The following is a 24,961-nucleotide window of genomic DNA, read 5'->3' on the forward strand; positions in this document are numbered from 1 at the left end:
CCTGTGTCACCACAATTCCCAGGTAAGTGACCCTCGTGTGGCCGAATTCATTTTTTTCAAGGTTCACTATCAAACTGGCTTCAGACAGCCGTATTAAATTGCCAATACACACCTCTGTGTTCATCAGCCCTTTAGTCACTGAATTACTCATTAAATATGAGTGTTCTTTACTAGGCTGCCCTATTGTAACAGACATAACCCAACGTCCCAGTTCTTTGCATTTCCTCGGGACAATCAAACACACAGGTGTGAGTCGTTTAATTACTTCTTCTGAAGATTCGCTTTGTTCGGGGATTAAGGGAGAGACCTTATCAGTAGACCTGGCCAAAACAATAGCCTTCTCCCATCTGACCGATCCCATCCTAATCTTTTCAAAATGGTTTTTTCCTCTTATCAGGGGGCCCCTAGCTTCATTGATTTCCACGCTAACACCGACTAGGTTTGTTAGCATATCAAAAGCCGGTGACCGTCTCAGTTCGCGTCGGTCATGATCAATAACATTCTTCCCCCTGGGCAGCCGGTAAATCTCTTTCATGATTCCACCAACTGTTTCCTCCAGCACCGCAAAATGTCCACCGGGGGGTACCTCGTGGGCCATGTTAAAAACCTCATCCCCATAACTCTTGTGCACCACCCCCCCATTCCTCATTTGCGGGTACTGTCCTTGATTTCCCTTTCTTCCTTAGCACTTCCTCACCCGCACAATAGCCTACTAGTTCCCTTGTTAAAGCTGTGTCAGAGAGAGCTGTCTCTGCAAAAACCATCAGCCCCTCGTCTCGCTTCTGCGTCTGCACAAATTCTTTCCTGGCTACTGCTACGTCCGTCCCAGCTCCCTCACTACCCCTTGTCTCACAGAAGGTTGGCAGAAACGTTTCAGCTAAATTCATGATCGCGGGCCCGTGATGAACCTGTGAGTCCATGGGCGGGGCCTCAATGCTGGCAGGCTGACCTGTCAATCTCACGACTGGGAACACGATTCCCCCGGCGAGGTCATTACCGAGCAAGACTTCCACATCTTTCATCGGTAATTCGGACCTCACCCCGATCGTGACTAGTCCAGAGACCAGGTTGCTCTGTAAGTGTATCTGGTGCAAAGGGACTGACTCTGTCCCTTCCCCAACACCTTTGACCTCTACCTCCCCAGTCTCAGTCTCTGAGCTAAACTCTAATACACTCTTCAGTATTAGTGACTGACACGCTCCCGTGTCTCTCCAGATCCGCACTGGAACTGGTTTTAACCTCTCCTTCACTGACACCAGTCCGGCCGAGATAAACCTCTCGCGCCCTTCCTGGACTTTTTCAGACCTGTCCTCCCCTAGCGGTTCGCTTAACAGCTCAATACAGCCATTCAACATTGCCGTTTTTCCTTTTCCCGTCTCCTTCTTTGGGGCAAAGCACCTGGACGCAAAGTGTCCGGCTTTCCCACAGTTATAACAGACGACCCCAGGAGACTTCCTACCAGACTGCTCCCGGTCTACCTTATCCTTTTCACTAGTCCCCGGCTTACTTTCTGACTTTTCCGGCGGACTCTCCCCGCCGTCCTGACTACCCTTCTGGTAGCCTTTACTCGGGGCAAACTTCATTTTATGCGTCAACGCATACTCATCCGCTAACTTAGCAGTTGCGGCTAACGTGGCTGCCTCTTTCTCATCGAGGTAGGGTCTCATACCCTCAGGGACACAACCTTTAAACTGCTCAATCAGGATCAGTTGTAGCAGTCTGTCATAATCCCCCTCTACCCCCTTCGAGGCGCACCAACGCTCACAATATGTCTGCATCTCACGGGCAAACTCCAAATACGTGCGGTCCCACCGCTTCCTCGCATTCCGGAACCTCTGCCGGTATGCCTCCGGGACCAACTCATAAATCCTGAGGATGGCCTCTTTCACCACCTCATACCTCTGGGCATCTTCCGCGGACAAAGCTGAGTAAGCTTCTTGGGCCTTCCCTTTCAGTACACTCTGAAGTAAAACAACCCACTTATCCCTCGGCCATTCCTGACTTATAGCCACTTTTTCGAAGTGGAGAAAGTACTGATCCACGTCGGTATCGTCAAATGGGGGAACCAGCCTAACCTCCTGGGTCGCCCGGAACCCTCCACCTTAGTTCGGCACGAGCCCCTGCTCGGCCCTTATCTTTAACTTCTCCAGCTCAAATTCCCTTTCCCTCTGTTTCTCCTCTCTCTCCATCTGTCTGTCCCTCTCTTTCTCTTCGTGTTCTAACTGCCGTACCCGGAACTCGTGCTCAAGTCTCAGTTTTTCAAGCTGTACCTGTACTGCGTCTCCAGCAGGTTTTTCAATAGACACCACCCCCAGCTCGCCTTCGGGAAACACACCTTTAGATACATAGTGCTCTACAGTAGCTCTGTGTATCTCCTCTCTCCTCATTGTCGACTTCACCTTAGCAAGATTCAACCGTTTGGCCACAGCTACCAATTCCGATTTCCTGGCATCCTCTAATGCCTCCAAGGTCGGCGCCTTTATAAATTCCTCAGCCTCCATTTCTGCTGTTTGTCTTTTCTTTCTTTCGGGAATTTTAACCCAATCAATTTACTCCGTCCCAAATTTAGCGTTCAAAATCCCAGACGAGCCCCCACTTATGTTACGTACCCCGTAACTGGGTTGCCAAACCAGCAGAAATGGATCACTCAGTTGGAGTCTGGAGTACTAGAACTAAGAAAGTTTTATTAAAGAAACAAGCAACACAGTAATCGAAAGGATAATAAATGCAACAGTTCAACAATGATAACCACACATGTGCACAGAATTAAGATAACAGCATCAATCAAGCTCTATCGTTGTCTAGGGGTAAATGACCAAATTTAAAAGTGACTCAAAGTTCAGTCCAGTTTAGTAGTTCAGTTCGCAGTAATCGTTGCCCTGGCGATGGACAACGTGGGGGGAAGAGAGAGATAGAACAGGAACAACTGATCATTCAGAACAGCTTCACTCACAGACCGGCGATATGGCTCACAAGCAGCTTTTGGGCGGGTCCTTGATGATGTCACCCGAGGTCACCGACTGTGACCCCTCCTCCAGATGCGGTTGATCCTCTGCAGTGAACCCGGCACCCAGGCAAGGGCGGACACACACCAGGTTCCCGCTGATCGTACCTTTCCACCCTGTGCGTTGTCTGGTACTTCTCACCCACTCGTGAGAGGCGCACCGCTTCCAGGGTCTCGTTACCTCGGGTGGCGTGTGTGTCGCCTTAGCGAACCGGTCCCTTTTTATCCCCCTGCTGGGGTATCGCCTGTCCATCACTTCAAACAGTTCAGGGTTCAAAGGGGGGAGCCGCTCCAGACAGCTCTCTCTCCCCCGTTCCTTCATTACACATCTCCAGACGCTGCTCCATTGTTCCTTATCTCTCCTTCCCCTGAGGGCAGGTGGCAGACCACTTGCTGATGTCACTGATGCTAACCCAGGCCAGCAAACATCTTAATTTTATGTGTATTCTCGTCACAACTTCTATCAGGTCTCCTCTTAACCTCCAACGCTCTAGAGAAAATTGTCCAATCTCCCTGTATAGCTAATACTCTGAAAGCTGGGCAATATCCTGGTGAACTTCCTCGGTACCATCTCCAAAGTATCCATGTTCTTCCGGTAATGAAGTGACTGTAATGCTTCAGATGTGTCCTAACCAAGGTTTTATACAGCTGTGACATGACTTCCCAGCTTTTATTCAACAGCCTGACTGAAAAGGTACATCACCTTTACTGACCTATCTACTTTTGCTGCCACTTTGAAGGCGCATCCAAAACCCCTCTCTACATCAGTGCTCCTCAGATTCCTGCCATTTACTGTCTACTTTCCTCGTCTTCCCAAAGTGCAACACCTCACAGTTGTCCTAATTAGGCTCCACCTACATTTCTCTGTCCACGTTTCCAACTGTTTTTTTATCCTGCTGCATTCTTTGACAACCTTCCTCATCATCCGCAACCACCAGGTGTCATCTGCACATTGCTAATCAGCCTACCTACATTTTCACCCAGATCATTTATATATCACATAAAAGTGTCCCAGCACTAGTTGTCACACCACAGGTCACAGACCTTCTGTCAGAAAAAGGTGCCAGTACTGATTGTGGTGAAGCACCTCTTGTCACAGACCTCCAGTCAGAAAAACTGCACCACTACCCTGCATCTTCTATAGCCAAGCTAATTTTGAATCCAATCAAACAAGTCGCTTATGAATCCCATGATTTTTCAGATCATCCTACCATGAAGGCCATGTTGAAAATTTTCCTGAAGTCTCTGAATACAACATCCACTGGCCTACCCTCATCAATCATCTTCTTCACCAATTGTTTGTAAGACATGACCTTCCCTGTGCAATGCTTTGCTAACTACCCCTAATGACTTCATATTTTTCCAAATGTGAGTGCATTCTGTCCCTGTGAATCTCTATTATTCTCCCTTCCACTGTTATAAGGCTCATCACCCTGTTATTTCCTGGTTTCTCTTTACCCTTTATAAACAGAGGAACACTCCTCCGATTCTCTGGACCTCAAATGGCTAAAGAAGACGTAAAGATCGAGCGCCTAACAATCTCCCCTCGCCCCTCTCAGTAACCTGAGATGGATTTTATCAGGCGCTGGGACTTAACGTGTCCTAGAGTATCAGTATACCCCTCCTGATCTCACTGTCCTTTTCATTGGTGAATACTGATACAAAGTACTCATTTAGTAGCTTGCCACTTGTTCTGGTTGCAGGTGTAAATTCCTTCCTCTGTCCTACCCTCTCACACTGAGCAAATGGGAATGGTGATTACTCGGATGGTAGAAACCTCTGGGAATATTTGGGTGCATGGAACAACGAATTTACCAGGGAAGTGGCAAATTATGTTACAGTCTGTTTTATACTGAGTCTGTGCTGATGTCTGTCTGTTACTAGCACCTGTCATTACTGAGGAAACAACACTTCAACTGGAAGATGTCATTATCCAGAGGATTAAGGACCAGGTCAGTTTATGATTTTGCTGTTCACTCTGAACCAGTTTGTTGTAGACTACTAGGAGTTGTTGGTGGACTAGACCCAAGAGACATCCTCTTCATACTGTTCCTGTGGTTCTAAAGTGTCCAGTATAATGAGAAGGAGAGTGATTCATTTGAAAGGCAGGTTGTGGATTGAACCTTAGTGCAGTAGATGCAGTACTCATCCTGGATTTGCACTTCGCGCTTGGAGTTAATGAGTATAGAATGGAAGAAATGGGAGTGGTAGGACATGCAGCACAATACCTGTCTTCCTGAGGGGCAGATTTGGCCTGCTGCTTCATTATTCCTACCTACCAGTGACTGGTGTATGGAGTAAGATGACCCGAGCAAGCCTGATAGAATCTTTCACTAATGTGCAAGAACCGGGAAGACAGTTGTGAATGGTGGGCTTTGAGCTGTCCAAAATGATAGTCGGATAAACAAGCATTAGAATAAGATGCCAAGCTGAAAGGCAGCATTTGGCCAACGTGGAGTTGGAGAAAGAATGCATACTTACTGGAGAGTGAATGTATGGCTGCTTATAGCCATCTCAACAACAGAAGCAGCAATGAGAATGGGAGCAGCTTTGAGTGTCAAAGGAAAATGGGACTGCAGAAATCTCCATATGAAAACTGACCCTGGTGATGAGGGTTGGACGCTCTTAAAGACAAAGTACTTTTCCTAAAAATCACAATATCCAGGAATGTACAGCAGGTCAGTTAGCAGCTCAGCACAAGGATGAGGCAGATATTGGGATCTTCTATGCAGCTCCCAGTCCAAGCATTTGTTGTGTCTTTCTGGAGCTTCGGACAAGACTGGGGAGATGAACGTTCATTCTTGATGCTTTTGACCTGCTTTATCAGTCTAATTTACACAGAGGTACCTTTGGATATTAGGGGCACTGACAGTCGGTAGAGTCCAGGGTTCTTAACCTTGCTTCTGTTAGTATACTTCAGTAGTTGATGGTTTATTGTGAATGAAATACTGATGCCTAGGTGTATGTGTTCCATGTCATAGGCCTGGGATGATGTCTTGCGCAAAGAGAAACCAAAAGAAGAGACTTTTGAGTACAAAAAGCGCCTCACCTTGGACCATGAGAAAAGTAAACTGAGTCTGGCTGCGGTCTATGAGCAGGAATATCAAAAACAAACTCAGGTAAGGAGCTCTGCTGTTCTTGGGCAATAAATAGTTCATAGCTGGTTTCAGTGATCTGGGATATGTAAAGAAAATTGGATTTGGACTTTGCATATTGGTGGCTATTCTTTAGTGGAATAGATATACAGGTGTCCCCCGCTTTTCGAATGTTCGCTTTACAAAACCTCGCTGTTACGAAAGACCTACATTAGTTACCTGTTTTTGCTACAGAAGCTGTTTTCACATTACGAAAAAGGCAGTGCGCGCCCCGAGCAGCCAAGCTCCTCCCCCGGAACTGCATTCTAGCCGGCATTGCTTAAACACGTGCCTGTGAGCAGCCGTTAGCAAGATGAGTTCTAAGGTATCAGAAAAGTCTGAGAGAGCTCGTAAGGGTGTTACACTTAGTGTAAAACTAGACATAATTAAGCATTTTGATCATGGTGAACGAAGTAAGGACAAAGTGAGTTTGGCTTGTGGAAGCTGACGAAGATGATGTTGAAGACGTTTTGGCATCCCATGACGAAGAACTGATAGATGAAGAGCTGATGCACTTGCAAGAGGAAAGGATAACAATTGAAGCTGAATGCAGTAGTGAACAGACAAAGTGAAGTCATCCAGGAACTGAACGTGAAGAAGATGACCTGCCTGCCCTGATGGAAACAGACAACGATGAGATGACACCCCAGTGTCCCACCACCCCAACCCCCGGGCCACGGACCGATACATTGCTGCAGAGAATTCAGTGATAGCTGGGACGCACCCAACACATCTTTAAGAAAAAAGCCGAAATAAGCAAGCTAATTAATTAGGTGCCGCCTGGCACGTAAATGTCAGCCCAAATCAGAGGTGATTGCCGATTTTGTCGCCTCTGATCTGGGCTAACATTTATGTGCCGGGCGGCACCTAGTTAATTAGCTTGCTTAATTCGGCTTTTTGTTTAAAGATGTGCTGGGTGCGTCCCGGCTACCGCTGCATTCTTCGCGGATTGGTATTGGTCGGTGGCCCGGAGGGTGGGGTCCACTGCACCACCCCAATCTCTGTCGACTCAGCCTAACACACCATCATCAGTGTGCTCGGAGCTGTCTTCCCAATTCTGGTAAGTGATACTACACTGTACATACATTATTTCTACTTTATATAGGCTGTGTATTTTTATGCGTTATTTGGTATGATTTGGCAGCTTCATAGCTTAAAGGTTACTGGAGAGAGTTGTTTCTGCCGAGAGCACTTGCGTGAGATTTTCGCTACGGAGAACAGTGCGGCAATGATTGTGGAAAAGTATTTCTACTTTATATAGGCTGTGTATTTATCATATCATTCCTGCTTTTACTATATGTTACTGTTATTTTAGGTTTTATGTGTTATTTGACATGATTTGGTAGGTTATTTTTTGGGTCTGCGAACACTCACAAATTTTTCCCATATAAATAAATGGTAATTGCTTCTTCACTTTACGACATTCTGGCTTACGAACTGTTTCATAGGAATGCTCTACCTTCGGATGGTGGGGGAAGCCTGTACAACACTAAGTGATTAGATTTGCAGGTAAATCTGTGTTCCAGGGAGAGTTGGCAACCTTGGGAACTGTACCCAGGGCAAGTATAATATCTTCAGTTTAAGATAATAGTTATAATTCAAACTTTGAAAAAGAAAAACAGAACTGAATGTGAAATATATTGCTTTATTACCATTGATTTTGTTTTGCTAAGGATTAAGCTAAAATGGATGAAGAAGTGGAAGGGGTTGGCCTTGCCTATGGGTGTGATAAGGTGTTGTTCCTGTATCAGCGTAGTGAAACTTCAGCTTTGTATTTCTTGTCACTGCAGCAAAGGACTGAAGTGGAGGAAAACCAGCAGTACACGGAGATCCAGAAAGCGATGGATTCTTTATTCCTCAAATTGGACGCTCTCTGCAACTTCCAGTTCACCCCCAAACCGGTGAGTAAAAAAACTGTAACACCATGAATGCTTGGAGACAATGTGTTTGAGGTGCAGCTCCGCTCTTTCTTACAGCATTATAGCATGTTAAAGTTCTCCTGAGCCTGATGCTGTCATTGTGACACAGCTGATTCCCGGACATAATGTATTGGGACACCACCTTCTCTTAAGTGTGTGTTTTGATGAATATGCTGTTCGTGTCTAATGCTGGCTACTGGTGTGACAGAGATTTCAGCTTCAGTTCACATTTCATTCCAGATTAGATCACCGCCTTTCAGCAGTGAACCTCATTGTGCCTGAGCGCCCCTGAAAATTGGTCTCTTTCCCTAATCTGCATTGCTGTATGTGTCTGGACAAGTTGTATTTTGCTATGATGTCCCTGAGATTGGCTATCTCAAAATGCAAGTTAACACATAAAGTGTAGTCATTAGGGTAGGTAAGCTCTTATATGGCCAATGCCTGTGTGGGTCTAGAGTGTATCCTCAAGAAGAGAGATTTCAGACCAAGCTGATAATATAATCTTCACTTTTGCTGGAATGGAATTGCACTTCAGCCTGGTGTTTTGAAAAGTCACTAATTCCAGCACCGAAGCCCTTCGTTTCAAATCCTCTGTTTCATTGGACTTCATTTTTAAATAGATTATTGCAGCTGCTCTTTGTGATGCTGTAGACGCTGTGCCATTCCTCTAGTTCACTGCATATTGACCTTCTGATCTTTGTACCTTGAGCAACTTAGTCATCTGCAGAAACCAAGAACAGGTCTTTGTGAACACTTCATTCACTGAATACTGAGATTGTGAATACCCCCATGGTGTGAGACTGAGGTAGGAACATAACCTGTGCTGCCTGTCTGTTAGTTGTCCATGTTGGAGGAGAATTGTTGGCATTGACGACACAAATACAGAAAGGTGCTGGAAAAAGCGAAAACATCATGAAGAATCCCATCCACCCTGCTTGTGGACTGTTTGCCCCACTCCCATCAGGACCACCAGACTCAAAAACGGTTACTTTCTCCATGCTAAGTTCAAAGTACATTTATTATCAAAGTATGTACACTATGTACAACCTTGAGATTCGTCTCCTTACAGGCAGTCAAAAACAAAGGAACCCAATAGGACCAATTTAAAAGAGGACTGTCAAATAACCAATGTGCAGAAAAAGAAATCAAATTGTGCAAACAATAAAAGTAAGCAAATAACATTCAGAACTGAGATACATGAATGTGAGTCCACAGCCACGAAGCCAGTCACAGCTAATCCAGGAGCCTGTTAGTTGCAGGTCACAGCCTCAGTTCAGCGCAGAGTTGAGCTGGACACCGGCCTGTCCCTTGCCTCCATCCCCGACACCCTGACCTTTTCAATCTGGCACTGTGCTTAAATCGGTCAAACAGTGGGTTGCTCCTCACTCTTGGATCTAGGCCTCACCACCTCAATTTGATCCATACCCGACCTTTTACTACCGAAGCAGTAAAGCTGATCAACACCTCCAACCACTAGCCCACCCCCTCCACACTGTCAGCCATCACTACTTTATCAATCCTGACAGAATCACCTCAGGTACCGACACTCCTGTCCTTAGTATCACTTTGTGGACTTACAATCAATCTATGTACATAAGCTATCTTAAGTATTTATTGAGTTTAAAAGAAGTATATTATTTATCTTCCTGTGTTTTTCTCTGCATTCAATCCAGAATAACAATTATTTTGTTCTCCTTTACATTTATATACTGGAAATGTCATTAAACACTCTCGAACCTTGAATAAACTATCATCCTATTGAATGCTTTTAATGGTTCTTATTAATTTTATCAGCCTGTACCTGAGCTGAAGGTCGTCTCCAACCTGCCATCCATCAGTATGGAGGAGGTAGCACCAGTGAATGTCAGTGAGGCCACTTTGTTGGCACCAGAAGAGATCAAGGTAAGGGATCAAGTGAAAATCAGTGGAAAGACAAAGGGTTAATGGGATAAGCTTTTCTGGGGCATACTAAATTCTGTAGCACCCAATCATCAGCTGAGCTGCAGCAGGGATGGCTGCATTAGGTTAGATTTATTTATTAATGACCATTAGACTTGGGGGCAGAATTAAGTCATTCAATTCATTGAGTTTGCTCTGCCATTCCATCATGGCTGATTTATTAACCCTCTCAACCGCAATCTCCTGCCTCCTCCCTGTAACCTTTTGACATTTTTACTAATCAAGAACCTATCAACCTCTGTTTTAAAAGTGCACACCACACATCACTAGGAGATGTTGGAGTGTGCATAATTAGGCACTTGGCAAGGTCCAGTAAAAAGAAGTTTGGTTTAAGCAGAACAGCCATTGTGTGAGTGGACCAGTGATACAGTGGGAAGTTCAGGCTTTTGCTTGAGAGGCTTAGGCGGGAGGGGGGCGAAGGCTGCAGGTAGATTTTTTTCATTTCTTTTTTATTGCACAGTTAGTCCCTGAGGACTACACCTGCAAGAAGTGCATCCAGCAGTAGCTTCTAACAGGCCGTGTTAAGGAGCTGGAGCTGGAAGTGGATGGATTCTGGATCATTCGGAAGGCTGAGGGATTAATAGACAGGACATACAGGGAGGTAGTTGCATCCAAGGTGCAGGACACAGGTAACAGGTGACTTGTCAGGAGGGTGAAGGGGGTTAGGCAGCCAGTGCAGAATACGTCTGGCCATTCCCCTCAATAACAGCTATGGATACTGTTGGGGGCGAGGGGGGGATTGACCTAGCAGAGGAAAGCTGCAGCAGTCAGGTCTCTGGCACTGAGTGTGGCTCAGAATGGAGGAGGTGAGAAGAGGCTAGCTGTAATCATAGGGGATTTAATGATCAGGGGAAAAGAAAGGAGGTTCTGTGGATGAGAACAAGATTCTCGTATGGTATGTTGCCTCTTGGGTGCCAGGGTTAGGGATTTCTCAGATTGAGTCCACAGCATTTCTTAAGGGGGAAGGTGAGCAGGCAGATGTCATAGTCTACATTGGTACCAATGAGATGGGTAGGAATGGTGATGAGGTCCTGCAAAGTGAGTTCAAAGAGTTAGGTGCTAAGTTAAAGCACAGGACCTCAAAGGTTGTGCTGTCAGGATTGCAACCCATGTCACATGCTCGTGAGGCCAGAAATGGGATGATCATACATGTGGCAAAGGAGATGGTGCAAGCAGGATATTCCTCCAGCAGACAAGATGAAAGAGAGAGAAACTCAAGAGCTTCTGCAGATATATTAAGAACAAAATTGTTCCTCTTGAAGCTCAGACTGGTTATCAATGCATGAAACCAAAAGAAAAGGGAAGATCTTAAATACATATTTTTGCATCTTATTTACTTGAGATTTGGAAGCAGAGTCTATATAGAAGTCAGGCAAAACAGCCGTGAGTAATGGACTGTTTACAGATTATAGAGGAGGAGGTATTTACTGTCTGGAGCCAAGATAGGGTGGATAAATCCCCAGGGACTGACAAGTTATTCCCTGGACTGTTGTGGGAGTGAGGTGCTGGAGGATTGGAGGAAAGCTAACGCTCTGTTGTTTAAGAAAGGCTTGAAGAATAAGCCAGAAAATTATAGGCCAGTGAGCCTGACGTCAGTAATGGGGAAAGTGCTTGGAAGGTATTCTGAGGGACTGGAGATGTAAGTATTTGGATAGACTAACAGTGACTGGGGATAGTCAACGTGGCTTTGTGCATGGTAAGTCATGTCTAACCAATCTTATGGAGTTTTTGAGGGTTACCAGGAAAGCTGATGAAGGCAAAGCAGTGGATGTTGTCTACGTGGACTTTAGTGAGGCCTTTGACAAGGCCCAGCATGGAAGGTTGGTTAAGAAGGTTCAGGCGTTCGGCATTTAAGATGAGGTAGTCAATTGGAATATACAATGGCTTTGCAGGAGAAGCCAGAGAGTGATAGTGGATGGTTGATCTCTCTGACTGGAGGCCTGTGACGAGTGGTGTGCTGCAGGAACTGGTGCTGGGTCAGTTGTTTGTCATCTGTATCAATAGTCTGGATGATAATGTAAATTGGATCAGCAAATTTGCTGATGACACCAAGATTGGGAGATTAGTGGACAGTAAGGAAGACTATCATAGACTATAGCTGGATCTGGACCAGCTTGAAAAATAGGCTGAAAGATGGCAGATGGAATTTTTGGCAAGTGTGGGAGGTCAAGCCAGCGTAGGGCTTACACGGCGAGCAGTGGGGCACTGAAGAGTGCTGTAGAACAGTCAGATCTGGGAGTACAGATCCATAATTCCTTGAATGTGGTGTCTCGGGTGGATAGGATTGTAAAGAGAGCTTTTGGCACATTGGCCTTCATAAATCAAAGTATTGAGTACAGGAGTTGGGATGTTACGTTGGAGTTGTTGCAGGTGTTGGTGAGGTCTAATTTGGAGTATTGTGTGCAGTTCTGGTCACCTACCTACTGAAAAGATCTAAATAAGATAGAGTGGAGAGAAAATTTACAAGGATGTTGCCAAGACTTGAGGACCTGAGATATAGGGAAAGGTTGAAAAGGTTAGGACTATATTCCTGAGGGAAGATTTGATAAGGTATATAAAGTTATGAGGGGTATAGATAGAATAAAAGCCAGGTGAAACTAGAACTAGAGGTCATGGGTTATTGTGAAAGGCGAAATGGTTAAGGGGAGCATGAGGTGGGGTACTTGATGAGAAAATCTGCAGATGCTGGCAACACACACAACATGCTGGAGGAACTCAGCAGCCCAGGTAGCATCTATGGAAAAGAGTAAACAGTCGACGTTTCAGGCCAGGACCTCAGAGTGCTGTGAGTGTGGAACAAGCTGCTAGTGGAAGTGGATTTGGTTCAATTTCAACATTTAAGAGAAATTTGGATAGGAATGCGGATAGGTATGGAGGGCTATGGCCTGGATGCGGGTCAATGAGACTAGGCAGATTAAATGTCCTGACGAAGGGTCTCGGCCTGAAACGTCGACTGCGCCTCTTCCTATAGATGCTGCCTGGCCTGCTGCGTTCACCAGCAACTTTGATGTGTGTTGCTAGGCAGATTAATGTTCAGCACTGACTAGGTTGGCCAAAGGGCCTGTTCTGTTCCGTAATGTTCTATGACATTAAATACACCCAATGACTTGGCTTCCACAGCTATCTGGCAATGAATTCCACAGATTCATCGCTATCTGGCTAAAGAAGTTCCTCCTCACCTCTAGTAAAGCAAAGTCCTTGTATTCTGGGGTTGTGCTCTCTGGTCATAGACCTCCCCACTATAGGAGCCATCCTCTCCATGTCCACTTTTATCACATAAACCTTAACATACAGTGAAATGCGTCATTTGTTAAGAAACAATACAATTTGAGAATGGGCTTGAGGGTTCAAATTCCGACAACAACATAGCATATCCACAATGTTCAACCTCTGGCCATTAATAAGAGTTCAATGAGTGCCCCATACTCGGTCCCTGCTTCTGTATTCAGTGGCTCTATACCAGACCCAGTGTATCCAATGTACACTGGATGAGATTCATAAGTTTGTGTTTGAGGTTCATGCTTTGAATGACTCTGCTGCCTCTGTCTGGGGAAAGGCTGGTTTGTACAAATGCTGGTTAGACCCGTGCTTGGTGTCTCTGCCCTTCTGACTGTTGATGATTATAGGAGAAGGGCCGAGCCGGGGTTCTCCAGGGAGAAAATGAAAAGACACCAACAGACAAAAAGCGGGAGAGGAGACAAAAGAAGAAGCTGAAACGTCTGAGAATACGGGCAAAAGAAATGCGTCAGAAAAGTCTAGAAAAGCAGAACGTGAAAATGAGCAATAAAGAAGAGAAGAAAATGAATGTTCAGAAAGCACAGAAACTGGCTCAGCAAGGAAGGGTGCTACTGCTGAAGGTGAGTGCAGACACTCAACGAATAACTTCAGGGAAGGGAGTGTGATCTGGCTGCTTAATATGTCTCACTCTGACTGAAGAAAGGAAGTTTTATATCCTTTATGTAATTGTTCCCCACAATAAGTACCACAATTAGCCTCATCCTGAGAGCATGCTGAGCTCGTTGACTTCATTAACTTTGCCTCCAACTTTCACCCTGCCCTCAAATTTACCTGGTCCATTTCTGACACCTCCCTCCCCTTTCTTGATCTTTCTGTCTCTTATCTCTGGAGACAGCTTAGCTTATCTACTGATGTCTACTATAAGCCTATGGACTCTCAGAGCTACCTGGACTATTCCTCTTCCCACGCTATCTCTTGCAAAAATGCCATCCCCTTCTTGCAGTTCCCCCGCATCTGCTCTCAGGATGAGGCTTTTCATTCCAGGAAGAAGGAGACGTCTTCCTTTTTTAAAGAAAGGGGCTTCCCTTCCTCCACCATCAACGCCTCTCACACGCATCTCTCCCATTTCACACACATCTGCTCTCACCCCATCCTCCCGCCACCCCACTAGGGATAGGGTTCCCCTTGTCCTCACCAGCTTCCAGGTCCAACATAGCTTCGTAACTTACGCCACCTCCAACGGGATCCCACCACCAAGCACACCTTCTCCACCACCCCCCTCTGCTTTCTGCAGGGATCGCTCCCTACGCGACTCCCTTGTCCATTCGTTCCCCCCCCCCCATCCCTCCCCACTGATCTCCCTCCCGGCACTTATCCGTGTAAGCTGAACAAGTGCTACACATGCCCTTACACTTCCTCCCTCACCACCATTCAGGGCCCCAGACAGTCCTTCCAGGTGAGGCAACACTTCACCTGTGAGTCGGCTGGTGTGATATACTGCGTCCGGTGCTCCCAGTGCGGTCTTCTATATATTGGTGAGACCCGACGCAGGTTGGGAGACCGTTTCACTGAATACCTACGCTCTGTCCACCAGAGAAGACAGGATCTCCGTGGGGCCACACATTTTAATTCCGTGTCCGATTCGCATTCTGGTATGGCCATCCATTGGCCTCCTCTACTGTCAAGATGAAGCCACACTCAGGTTGGAGGAACAGCACCTTATATTCCATCTGGGTAGCCTCCAACCTGATGGCATGAACATTGACTTCTCTAACTTCCGTTCATGCCCCTCCTCCTCTTCTTACCCCATCCCTTATTTATTTATTTTTTATTTTCCTCCTTTTTCTCTCTTTTTTCTCCCTCTGTCCCTCTCTCTATCTTCCTGTGGTGCTCCCCTCCCCCTTTCTTTCTCCCTAGGCCTCCCGTCCCATGATCCTCTCCCTTCTCCAGCCTTGTATCCCTTTTGCCAATCAACTGTCCAGCTCTTGGCTCCGTCCCTCCCTCTCCTGCCTTCTCCTATCATTTCGGATCTCCCCCTCCCACTTTCAAATCTCTTACTGTCTCTTCTTTCAGTTAATCCTGATGAAGGGTCTCAGCCCGAAACGTCGACTGTACCTCTTCCTGTAGATGCTGCCTGGCCTGCTGCGTTCACCAGCATTTTGTGTGTGTTGCTAATATTATGGCAGGTTCCTTTAAAGGCTGGAATGTGATCAGTGGCATGTCTTCATCATTTTGCTATACTATATCGTTACTGGCTCAGTTTATCTGCCTGAGTAGTTTATTCCCCTCTGTGTTATCTGCTTATAATTCCATTCAATCTTCCTCTTAAGTTTGAACACATTGCTGACCTCTGAATTATTGGCACGCTGATAGAAATGTATTTTGTTACAGTAAATCCCTATACTGTTGGGCATTGTGTGCTACAATCTGTGTTCCCCACTGTAATTCAGCTCATGCATTTAAAAGTAGTATCCTTTTTCTTTAAACAAGAAGTGTAATAACGTTTTTTTTTCCTAATTACAAAAAGGATGAAGGTAAAGACAAAACTCTGCGTTCATCGAAAGCCTTCTTCTCCCATTTACAAGACCAAGTGAAAGCTGAACTTAGTGGAGTCAAAGCTGCAGGCAAGAAGAAGAATAAGCTTGGGAAACTTTCAGCAAACAAATTGAAACTTTAATACAGATTCCTTCACATGATCAAGGCAGTGACAATCCCACCGTGGTGCAACATTGCTTTCCAAAGCCTATTTTTATTCAAAACAGGCTGCTTTCTAAAGAAGTACTACTTTTTTACTGTTTTTCACAGAAGACTACATGTTGGACTCCTGAGTCTCTGAAAGAACTTTACCAGGCACAATGGAATATCTGAACTAAACAAAAATACAAACACTGACCATGTCAGATGGCTTCTGTGCAGTGAATGAGAGGTATTTCTGGTTGCTGACCTTTGAGCAGAAACAAAATGTTAGAGATGGAGAGGAAAATAACATCGTGGTCTGGGATGAGGTGGAAAACAACAGAAATGGAACATTTACTAAACTTGGCAGTGCACACCAATGTGACACAAAGCAGTGTTGTTTTCTGTGTTGGATTGTAGCTTCCTAGTAGCAGTTTCTGCAGATTGATGGATGGGAACCTGAGCAGCAGATCATGTGTTCAGAACAGTTTGTTTGGCTCACTGCATTCAATCACACATTCATTTTGTCCCAACACAGTAGGACATTTGTATTTGATAACCCAATCAGTATGTGTACATTCCATTTGGAGTGTTGAAATCTTTTTAAAAGTTTAAACTTTTTGTATAATTGAGAGAATTTGAAGTTGTATCTTGCCCACTATCAATGAAGATTTGTTCATCAGATTTGTATACAGTTTTTTTCTGTTTGAAGTTAGAAACAGGCCCAGGCTATTAGACTTCTGACTATGGTAATGTCTGATCTACAAGTCTGTGCCACATCCTCATTCCTCTGATTTCTCTACAATCTGAAAACCTGTCGTTCTGCCTTGAATGTAATTGTGACTGAGCAAAGAGAACCTTGTGGATTCTTTAAAGAGTCCATCATAGGTTCATCAAAGATTCATTGACCTCTGCATGAAGAAATTTCTTCCTGTCTCTGTCCCTGAATGACCATCACCTTATTTGAAGATGGTGACCACTGTGTAGAAATTCCAACATGGGGAAATACTGCTATGTGCACCATGTCAAATTGGATAATCTCTCACAAAACAGAAGGGTACAGGCCTATCTATGAATTCTCCCCTTATACAGCAAACTCCCCATCTCATGAATCAACTTAGTGGACCATCACTTCCTCCATCCATACATCCTCCTTGTATACAGAGACCAAATCTGGCCACAACACCCCAGAAGTCGCCTACAAAGGGCTTCACATAATGGGAGTAAGAAGTCTCAACTATTGTATTCAGTTCCTCTTGAAATAAAGCCCAACTTGCTGAGCAACACACATCGAATGGTGGAGAAACTCACCCAGTGAGTTGGCATCTATGGAGGGGAATTGACAGTGGATGATTTGGGCTGAGACCCTTCGTCAGGTCTGGAAAAGAAGGGAGAAGAGGCCAGAATAAGAAGGTGGAGGCAGGGGACAAAGTACAAGCTGGCAGGTGATGGGTGAGACCAATTAAGGGGATCGGTGGGTGGGGAAGGGGGAAGAAACAGAAGATCATAGGAGATGGGAGCAGTAATAGGCTATTCAGCCCATTGAATCTGCTCCGCCATTTGACCATGGTTGATCCATTTCTCTCACAACCCCGTTCTCCTTCTTTCTCCCCGTAACCTTTCATGCCCAGGCTAACCTCTGCCTTAAGTATACTCAATGACTTGGTCTCCACTGCCTCCTGTGACAACAAATTCCACAGATTCACCTCCCTCTGGCTAAAGAAATTCCTCCTCCTCTCCATACTAAATTCTGAGGCTATGCTGTCTGGTCCTAGACTCCCCCACTATAGGAAATATCCTCTCCACCTCCACTCTATCGAAGCCATCCCTCATTCTTCTAAATTCCAGTGAGTACAGGCCCAGAGCCATCAAACACTCCTCATATGATAAGTTTCTCATTCACAGAATCCTTTTTTGTGAAGCTCCTTTGAATTCTCTCCAATGTCAGACAAGGGGCCCAAAACTGCTCACGATACTCCCAAGTTAGGCCTCACCAGGGCCTTATAAAGCCTCAGCATTACATCCTTGTTTTTAATATTCTTGGCCTCTCTTAATGAATGGTAACATTGCATTTGCCTTCCTCACCACCGATTCAACATGCAAGTTAACCTTTAGGGAATACTGCACAAAAACTCCCAAGTCCCTTTACACCTCAGATATTTGAATTTTTTCCCTTTTAGAAAATAGTCTACACTTCTATTCCTTCTACCAAAATACATGCCCATACACTTCCTGATACTGTATTCCATCTGTCACTTCTTTGCCTATTCTAATCTAAGTCCTTCTGTAGCGCCTCTGCTTCCTCAACACTACCTACCCCTCCACCTATCTTCGTATCATCCTCAAACGTGGCCACAAATCATTGACATACAATGTAAAAAGAATCAGTCCCATCACCAACCCTTGTGGAACACCACTAGTCACTAGTGGCCATCAGAAAAGGCTCCTTTTATTCCCACTCTTTGCCTCCTGCCTATCAGCCATTGCTCTATCCATTCTGGTATCTTTACTGTAATACCATGGACTCTTATCTTGCTAAGCAGCCTTGTGCGGCACCTTGTCAAAGACCTTCTGAAAATCCAACTGATTTTTCATGCAAGATTTTCCCTTGAGGAATCCATGCTGATGTTGGCCTACTTTATCATGTGCTTCCAGGTACCCTGAACCCTCATCCTTAACAATTGACTCCAACATCTTCCCAGCCACTGTGGTCAGGCTAACTGGTTTGTAATTTTCTTCCTTCTGCCTCCCTCCCTTGTTAAAGAGTAGAGCAACATTTGCAATTTTCCAGTCCTCTGGAACCATGTCAGAATCTACTGATTCTTGAAAGATCATTACTAACGCCTCCACACTCTCTTCAGCTACCTCTGTCAGAACCCTGATTTACCTCACAGAATCCTGGGGTGTAAACCATCTGGTCAAGGTGACTTACCTACCTTAAGACCTTTCAGCTTCTCAAGCATCTTCTTTCTAGCAGTAGTAACTGCATTCACTACTGCCCCCTGACACTATCAAACTGTGAGTGTCTTCCACAGTGAAGATTGATACAAAATACTTATTCAGTTTGTCTGCCATTTGTTGTCTCATTACAATCTCTAGTGTCGTTTTCCAGCGGTCCAATATCTACTCTCGCCTCTTTTTACTCAGTTTTTAAAAAATCTTTTGGTGTCCTCTTTGATATTATTGGCTACTTTAATTTATATTTCATCTTTTCACTCATTATGTTTTATTTGCTTTCTTTTGGTTTTTAAAAGCTTCCCAGTCCTCCAACTTACCACTAATGTTTGCTTTATAATATGCCTTCTCATTTAATGTTGGCTTTGACTTCCCTTGTCAACGTCCTGCCTTTAGAATACTACTACTTCTTTTGTATGTATCTATCCTGCACCTTCCGAATTGCTTCCAGAAACTCCATCCATCGTTGCTCTGCCATAATCCCTGCTAGTGTCCCCTTACAATCAACTTTGGCCAGACCCTCTCTTGTGCATCTAAAATTCCCTATACTCCACTGTAATATTGATGCATCTGACTTTAGCTTCTCCGTCAAATTGCAGAGCATATTCTGTCATATTTTGATCACTGCCTCCTAGTATGATCCTTTACCTTAAACTCCCTAATCAAATTCTCTTCATTACACAATACTCAATCCAGAATAACTGATCCCCTAAGTAGGCTCAAATACAAGCTGCTGTAAAAGGCCATCTCATAGGCATTCTACGAATTCTGTCTCTTGAGATCCAAAATCAGTATCAAGCTGATTTTTCAACTTTACATATATATTGAAATTTCCCATGACTATTGTTACATTGCTCTTTTGACATGCATTTTCTATCTCCTATTGTAATTTGTCACCCATATCCTGGCTGTTGGAGGCCTATATATAACTCCCATCAGGGTCTTTTTACCCTTGCCAGTCCTTAACACTACCCACAATGATTCTACACCTTCTGATCCTATGTCACCTCTTTCTAATGATTTGGTTCAAATTTTTTACCAACAGAGCCACTCTACCCCCTCCGCTTACCAGCCTGTCCTTTGTATCCTGGGATGTTAAGCTTCCAACTATAATCTTCTTTTAGCCATGATTCAGTGATGCCCACCTGCCAGTCTGTAACTGCTACCTTATTCTGTTTTCTGCATGCATTCAAATATGACATCTTCAGTCCTGTATTTGTCACCCTTTTCAATGTTGTCCCCGTTACACTGTCACTCATCCCATTGGCTGCAATTTTGCCCTGTTATCTGTCTGTCCTTCCTGACAGTCCCACTACACACTGCAGCTAGTAATATACCATCTGCCCTACCCTCAGTCCTATCATTCTGCGTCCCACCTCCCTGCTAAATTAGTCTAGGGCCGCTCCAACAGCTCTAGCAAACCTGCCCGCAAGAATATTAGTCCCTCTCGGGTTCAGGTGTAACCAGTTCCTTTTGTACACATCATACCTTGCCCAGAAGAGATCCCAATAATCCAGAAAACTGAAACACTGCCCCCTGCACCAATTCTTCAGCCATACATTCATCTGCTATCATCCTATTCTTACTCTCACCAACACTTGGCACAGGCAATCCAGAGATTACTGGCTCGGAGGTCCTGATTTTCAGCTTTCTATCTGGCTCCTGAAATTCTCTCTTCAAGACCTCCACCCTTTTCCTACCTATGTCGTTGGTGCCAATGTGTATCAAGACTTCTATCTGCTCACCCACCCCCTTTAGAATGCTGTGGACCGGATCCCTGGCACTTGGGAGGTAACATACTATCCAGCTGTCTCTTTCACATCCACAGAATCTTGTGTTTACTCCTCCAACTATAGAATCCTCTATCACTACTGCAGTCCTCTTCTCCCCCCTTTTGAGCCATAGCAGCAGACTTATTGCCAGAGACTCATTCACTGCGGCTCCGCCCGGTTGGTCATCCCCCTTAACAGTATTCAAAGCAGTATACTTATTGAGGGGAATAGCCACAGGGGTACTCTGTACTGGCTGTCTATTTCCCTTCCTTCTCCTGACAGTCACCCCAGTACCTGCCTCCTGCAACTTAGAGGAGACACCCTCCCTGTAGCTCCTATCTATCAAGTCCTCATTTTCCTTGTGCAAGACTCCCAGAAAGTTGATTCTCAGGATGAGTCTGTGGTAAAGAAGGCAAAAGGAATGTTGGCATTTATTTCAGGGGGAATAGAATATAAAAACAAGGAGATGATGCTGATGCTTTATAAGACACTAGTCAGGCTGCACTTGGAGTATTATCAACAGTTTTGTGCCCCTTGTCTCAGAAAGGATGTGTTGTCATTGGAGAGAGTCCAGAGGAGATTCACGAGGATGATTCTGGGAATGAAGGGGTTAACACGAGCATTTGGCAGCTTTGGGCCTGTACTCACTGGAATTTAGAGGAACGTGTGGGGATCTCATTGAAACCTGATTGTTGAAAGGACTAGATAAGGTGGATGTGGAGAGGATGTTTCCTATGGTGGGGGGTCTCCAGAACTATAGGGCACAGGCTCAAAATTGAGGGGTGGCCTTTTGGAACAGGGTAAGACCATAAGACATAGGAGCAAAATCAGGCCATTCAGCCCATTGAATCTGCTCCAGCATTCCATCATGGCTGATCCCAGGTCCCACTCAACCCTACACACTTGCCTTCTCACCATATCCTTTGATGTCCTGGCTGATCAGGAAACTACCAACTTCCACCTTAAATATACCCACAGACTTGACCTCCACCACAGTCTGTGGCAGAACGTTCCATAGATTCACTACTCTCTGGTTAAAAAAAAATTCTTACCTTTGTTCTGAAAGGTCACCCCTCAATTTTGAGTGGAATGGCAGTTGCAATCTTCCAGTCCTCTGGGACCATACCAGAATCAAATGATTCTTGAAAGATCATGACCAATGCATCCATTATGTCTTCAGCAACCTCTCTCAGGACTCTGATATGTAGACCATCTGGTCCAGGTGATTTGTCTACCTTAAAAACCTAGCACTTTTTCCCTTTGTCATGGAAATGGCACTCACTCCTGCTCCCTGACACTCATGGACCTCTGGTACACTGCTAGTTTCTTCAACAGAAAAGAATGATGCAAAGTACCCATTAAGTTCAACTGCCATTTCCTTTTCCTTTACTACCTCAACAGCATCATTTTCCAGTGGTTCAATTTCAACTCTCACCTCCATTTTACTCTTTGTATAACTGAAAAAAACTTTTAGTATCCGGCTTTATATTATTGGCTACTTTTCCCTTCATTGTAGCTTTTTTTAAAATTGTGTTTTGATGGATTTTAAAAGCCTCCCAATCATCCAACTTCCCACTCACTTTTGCTATCTTATATGCCCTTTCCTTTTACATAGTCCTTAAATTCCCTTAACAACCATGGTTGCTTACCCCTATCAATTGAGAACAACTACTTCTGTGGGACATGTCTATCCCGTGCCTTGTGGACTATTCCAGAAAACTTCAGGTATCTCCACTCTGTCGTCATCCCCGCCGGTATTCTCCTCCAATCCACCTGGGCAAGCTCTTCTCTCATGCCTCTGTAATTCCCTTTATTTTTTTTTAAGTCAAAGAGTGGTGAATCTGTGGAATGCTCTGCCACAGAATGCAGTGGAGGCCAAGTCCAGGGGTATATTCAAAGCGGAAGTTGATAGATTCCTGATAGGTTGGGGCATCAAGGGATATGGTGAGAGGGGAGGTGTAGGGAGTTGAATGGGATCTGGGATCAGCCATGATGAAATGGTGGAGCAGACACAATGGGTTGAGGCCTTATTCTGCGCCTATGTCTCCTGTAGGGTTATCGAACTGGTGATGATTGGTGGAAGCAACATTCACAACACGCTGGAGGAACTCAGCGGGTCAGGCAGCATCCGTGGAAACCATCAGTCAACGTTTCAGGCCGGAACCCTTCGTCAGGACCCGTCCTGACTAAGGGTTCTGGCCCGAAACATTGACTGATGGTTTCCACGGATGCTGCCCGGCCTGCTGAATTCCTCCAGCGTGTTGTGAGTGTTGCTTTGACCCCAGCGTCTGCAGAGTATTTTGTGTTGATGATAGGTGGAAGATGTAAAAGGCTGAAGGAAAACGAGAAAAGAGAGTGGGATGGAATCTGAGGGCTGTAGTTGATGAAAATTAGAGAAATCGATGTCAGGATGGAGACGACCCAGACAGAATCTGATGGATTGCTCCTCCAACCTGTAAAGGAGAAATGGATAGATGTGTCGCTATGGGAATGGAAAGTCAAATTGAAATGGGTGGCCATTAGGAGATCCTGGCTGTGGGGTTGCAGTTTAGGGGAAACATCTTAGAATGTGGTCTGTGCCTGGTACGCCTGGCTGGAGTTGGTGGTCAAGGCTGATACAACAGGAACATTTAAAAGACATTTTAGATCGGCACATGTATGAAAGAAAAATGGAGGGTTCTGTGCTGTGTAGGAGGGGTTGCATTGATTGTTCATATAGGTTGGCGAAACATTGTGGGCCAAAGGGCCTGCAGTATGTTGTACTGTTCTACGTTTGTATATTCTATAAATACCAATCTCATCATCTTAAAAAATACTGCCTATTTTTTCAATTAATATGAATGATCTATTGCATACCATCTGCTATGTTCCTTGCCCATTCAGTTTGCCTGTCCATATCTCCTCCAAGCTGCTCTGCACCCTCTTCACAGCGCGTTTTATCTTTAGGAATCTTGGCTATTTTGCCTGTAAATTATTGATACAGTTTGTACTCCACTGAGACCCCAGCACTGATCTCTGCAGAGTTCCATAGATCACACTAACTCCACCTGAAAGCAGACTCATCATTCCTACCGTAATAAAAAGAGAAAATGCTAGTCAGGCAGAATCTATGGCAAGTTGACACCCCTTATCAGAGCTGCAGAAGGGAGAAAACAATCAATAGCTGAGAAGTTGGGGTGGGGTGATGGGTAGAACAAGCGAAAGGGTAAAATCAGATGTATGGCAGTGAGAGCACGTCGGTTCTTTGTGTCCTGTTGCTAATAGCAGAAGTGTGGGACCTTCCTAGCAGCAAGATTACTAAGTATTTGCATTCACCAAGGAGAAAGCCATCATAGGTTGGAATTGTGAAATTGTGCAGCATGCTACATGAAATGAAAGCAGTATTAGATGCCTAAGCAGGCATTAAAGTAGTAAATCCTGCTGATGGACCATTAAAACGATTAAAGTAGGCAAATCCTGCTGATGGACCATTAAAACGATTAAGGTAGGTAAATAATATATCAGTTGTGGACTTCATAAAAACAATCTTAGACAAATACATCACTACAGAATCAGAGTCTACCCCAATCAGAAGCCCTGGATGAACCCCGGAATATGCAATTTGCTGAGGGCCAGATCAGAGGCATTCAGATATGGTGACCAAGTAAAATACAAGAGGTTCATGTACAGTCTCTGGAAAGTCATTTCACCTGCGAAGTGGCAATTCTGGACAAAACTTGAGTCACTGAAGGATGCTTGACAGCTGTGGCAGGGTTTGAATGCAGTCTCCTAGAAAGCAAAGCAGGTGATAAACAGGGTTTCGCTCCCAAATGAACTCAATATCTCCTGTGCTCACTAGGGCTCTCAAAACATGGAGGAACCATCACAAATTCCCACAGCCCCTGATAACACTGATTACAGTCTCTAAAACCAAAGTGAGAGCATCCTGCAGGAGGGTGAATCCATTAAAAAAAAGCAGGCGGCCCAGCACTTGCATCTGCTGTGATGAAATGTTTTGAGAGCTTGACGAAACAAGTGGAGTGTTGCCTCACTTGGAAGGACTGAATGGTGGCAAGAGAGGAGGTGTAGGGACAGGTGCTGGGTGGGAGATCCGTGGGGAGGGACCGATCCCTGCGGAAAGCGGAGAGGGAAAGATGTGCTTAGTGGTGGGGTCCTGTTGAAGGTGGCGGAAGTTGCGGAGGATAATGTGCTGGATCCGGAGGCTGGTGGGGAGGTAGGTGAGGACAAGGGGAACTCTAACAGTCCTTCCAAGTGAGGCAGCACTTCACTTGTGACTCTGTTGGGGTCATCTATTGTATCTGGTGC

The 24,961-nt window shown here is 45.0% G+C and overlaps 1 protein-coding gene across 1 annotated transcript in view; it reads left to right on the top strand.

Annotated features, from left to right (window-relative positions):
- The window catches only part of mphosph10 (M-phase phosphoprotein 10 (U3 small nucleolar ribonucleoprotein)), a 45,162-nt gene extending 22,628 nt beyond the window's left edge, over positions 1–22,534 (top strand). The window contains exons 6-11 of the mRNA XM_063071088.1: positions 4,889–4,956; positions 5,986–6,123; positions 7,929–8,039; positions 9,852–9,959; positions 13,643–13,873; positions 15,781–22,534. Of these exons, the coding sequence (XP_062927158.1) occupies positions 4,889–4,956; positions 5,986–6,123; positions 7,929–8,039; positions 9,852–9,959; positions 13,643–13,873; positions 15,781–15,930 (806 nt within the window). The 3' untranslated portion in view covers positions 15,931–22,534. The remainder of the gene's footprint in view (positions 1–4,888; positions 4,957–5,985; positions 6,124–7,928; positions 8,040–9,851; positions 9,960–13,642; positions 13,874–15,780) is intronic.
- The last annotated feature ends 2,427 nt before the right edge of the window (positions 22,535–24,961 follow it).

Source organism: Mobula hypostoma, chromosome 18, assembly GCF_963921235.1.
Source record: "Mobula hypostoma chromosome 18, sMobHyp1.1, whole genome shotgun sequence".
Taxonomy (NCBI): domain Eukaryota; kingdom Metazoa; phylum Chordata; class Chondrichthyes; order Myliobatiformes; family Myliobatidae; genus Mobula; species Mobula hypostoma.